This window comes from Mercurialis annua, linkage group LG5, assembly GCF_937616625.2.
Source record: "Mercurialis annua linkage group LG5, ddMerAnnu1.2, whole genome shotgun sequence".
NCBI lineage: Eukaryota > Viridiplantae > Streptophyta > Magnoliopsida > Malpighiales > Euphorbiaceae > Mercurialis > Mercurialis annua.
This window is the reverse complement of record NC_065574.1, coordinates 55,340,187-55,342,065: the sequence shown is the minus strand read 5'-3', so window position 1 is coordinate 55,342,065 and position 1,879 is coordinate 55,340,187. Positions and strand designations below refer to the sequence as shown.

Genomic DNA, 1,879 nt, shown 5'->3' with positions numbered 1-1,879 from the left:
TCACAAAAAAAGAAAATCTGCATACTATTTCTTAAAGAAGATGAAGATATATAGTTTCACAATTGATTAATAATGACTATTTCCACAAACCAGATTTGAAGAGTAGCTTATGAATCAAAAACCAAGAGACCCTAAAAGAAATTACAGAAGAAGAAGAAACCCTAAAAACATTACAGAAGAAGAAGAAGAAGAAACATGAGTACAAGAAATCCATGGAATTAGCTGACCTTTTAATGCTTCAATCTTTGAATCTAACTAGAAATTCAGCTTTATGTCCAAAATATACCATAAGTTTTCTCAAAACTGAGCCCTACCGCCGGAGTTTGCCCATCCATCCACCGGCAACTGCACGTTTGGAGGCATATTCATCGGTAAATTAAAGAATGGCAGCCCACCAGATGCTGCAGATCCTCCATCAGGAAATGGATTATTCCCAACTCCACCGTCACCTCCACTTCCCCCGCCGCCTCCGCCGCTCTGCATCTGCAGCTGCTCATCCTCATCCAAAGGCAATCTTTCATAAGCAACGTTAGTAAAAGACGCTGCGATGACAATCACCGGTCCAGCTGCAGTCAACTCCCCCACCACGCTCCCCCCCATAATCTGCCCCTGACCACCGGCAAGAAAGATTGTCAAGCTCGTCGCCCCCGGTGGAGCTGGCGGAGGTAAAAAAGATCCAGATAAAGATAAGATCTCGAATCTGCCATGTAGAGTAACAACAGCTCCGGCTGCAGCCGGCTGTCTAATAGTAACATTTGTCACCGTCCCGGCGCCGCTCAGTATACAAATCCCTCTCTGCCGTCGTCTTGCATAGTTAGCAACACACTCAAACACATCGCATCCATTTCCGATTTCAAGAATGTGCGCTCGTAGCGTGTTGGCGCTTTCTCTAGTTATAATTATAGGAGGCTTCGACTTATTCTTGGAGCCAGGCGGACGACCTCTCGGCCGACGACCGGATAGCTCTAGACCTCCGCCACCTTGGTGGGCACCGTCGTCTTCAGGCTGCTGCTCAAAACTGTTGTGTTCGGGTTCAGGCTGGTTTAGGAGGTGAAGGTCAGGTCTGTGATGAAGCTGATGATGAACATAACGAGTAGAAGTACCTAAATCTAAACCGGCCATACCAATATCAACAGGAACCAAGATGATTAAAAATAAATATAGTTTTTTACGAAAAATATGAATTTTATATGTTTGAGATGATTAACAACTGTTTATGGGGTTTGTTTATTGTTAGGGAAATTAAAATAAATTTAAAGGGAAAGTGAGAGCTTCAAGACTATATAATAAAGGTTTAAAAAAAAGTAAAAGATTTTTAATGTTTTTAATGGAAAGAAAAACAAAGGAGATGATGATGAAGTGCAGAGAAAGAAAAGAGGAGAAACCAAGAAAGAGGAGAGGAAGGAAGAAAGAAACTCAATAACGCAGTCATTTCATTTCTCTCACAATTCAATATATGCATAAAATATTGGTTTCTTAAGAAGATTTATTTTATTTTCTTATTCTTTTTAGAGGTATATATTAGGTTTTTTCTTTTCGATACAAGAAAGAACTCAAATAGGTTGGATCATTATTGATGGAGTCTGCCTTCTGAACCGGTGAGTGAACCTGCAAAACAAGGTAGAAGCTAACCGGACGGTGGTTGTCCGATTAACTCTCCGATGCTAAAGTCAGTTTAGAGCTTTGAGCAGCGTTTTGAGTATATGAATGTAATTGTGATTCTAGGCATACCTCGTGCTCCTTTTATAGTAGTCGGATATACCTAGTAGAGTTGTATTAGGCAGGTGAATCCTACTTTGTAGGGATTCGGCCGTATCGTAGGGATTCTCCTGATTTGTCGGGATCTACCTTAATCTGATAAGAGTCCTATTTAGGAACG

The 1,879-nt window shown here is 41.2% G+C and overlaps 1 protein-coding gene across 1 annotated transcript; it reads right to left on the bottom strand.

The window, feature by feature from the left end:
- LOC126680067 (AT-hook motif nuclear-localized protein 23) lies at positions 1-1,474 on the bottom strand. Its single transcript, XM_050375108.2, has one exon. It carries the CDS (start codon positions 1,120-1,122, stop codon positions 298-300), a length of 825 nt encoding a protein of 274 aa, XP_050231065.1. The 5' UTR covers positions 1,123-1,474; the 3' UTR covers positions 1-297.
- Positions 1,475-1,879: the final 405 nt, after the last annotated feature.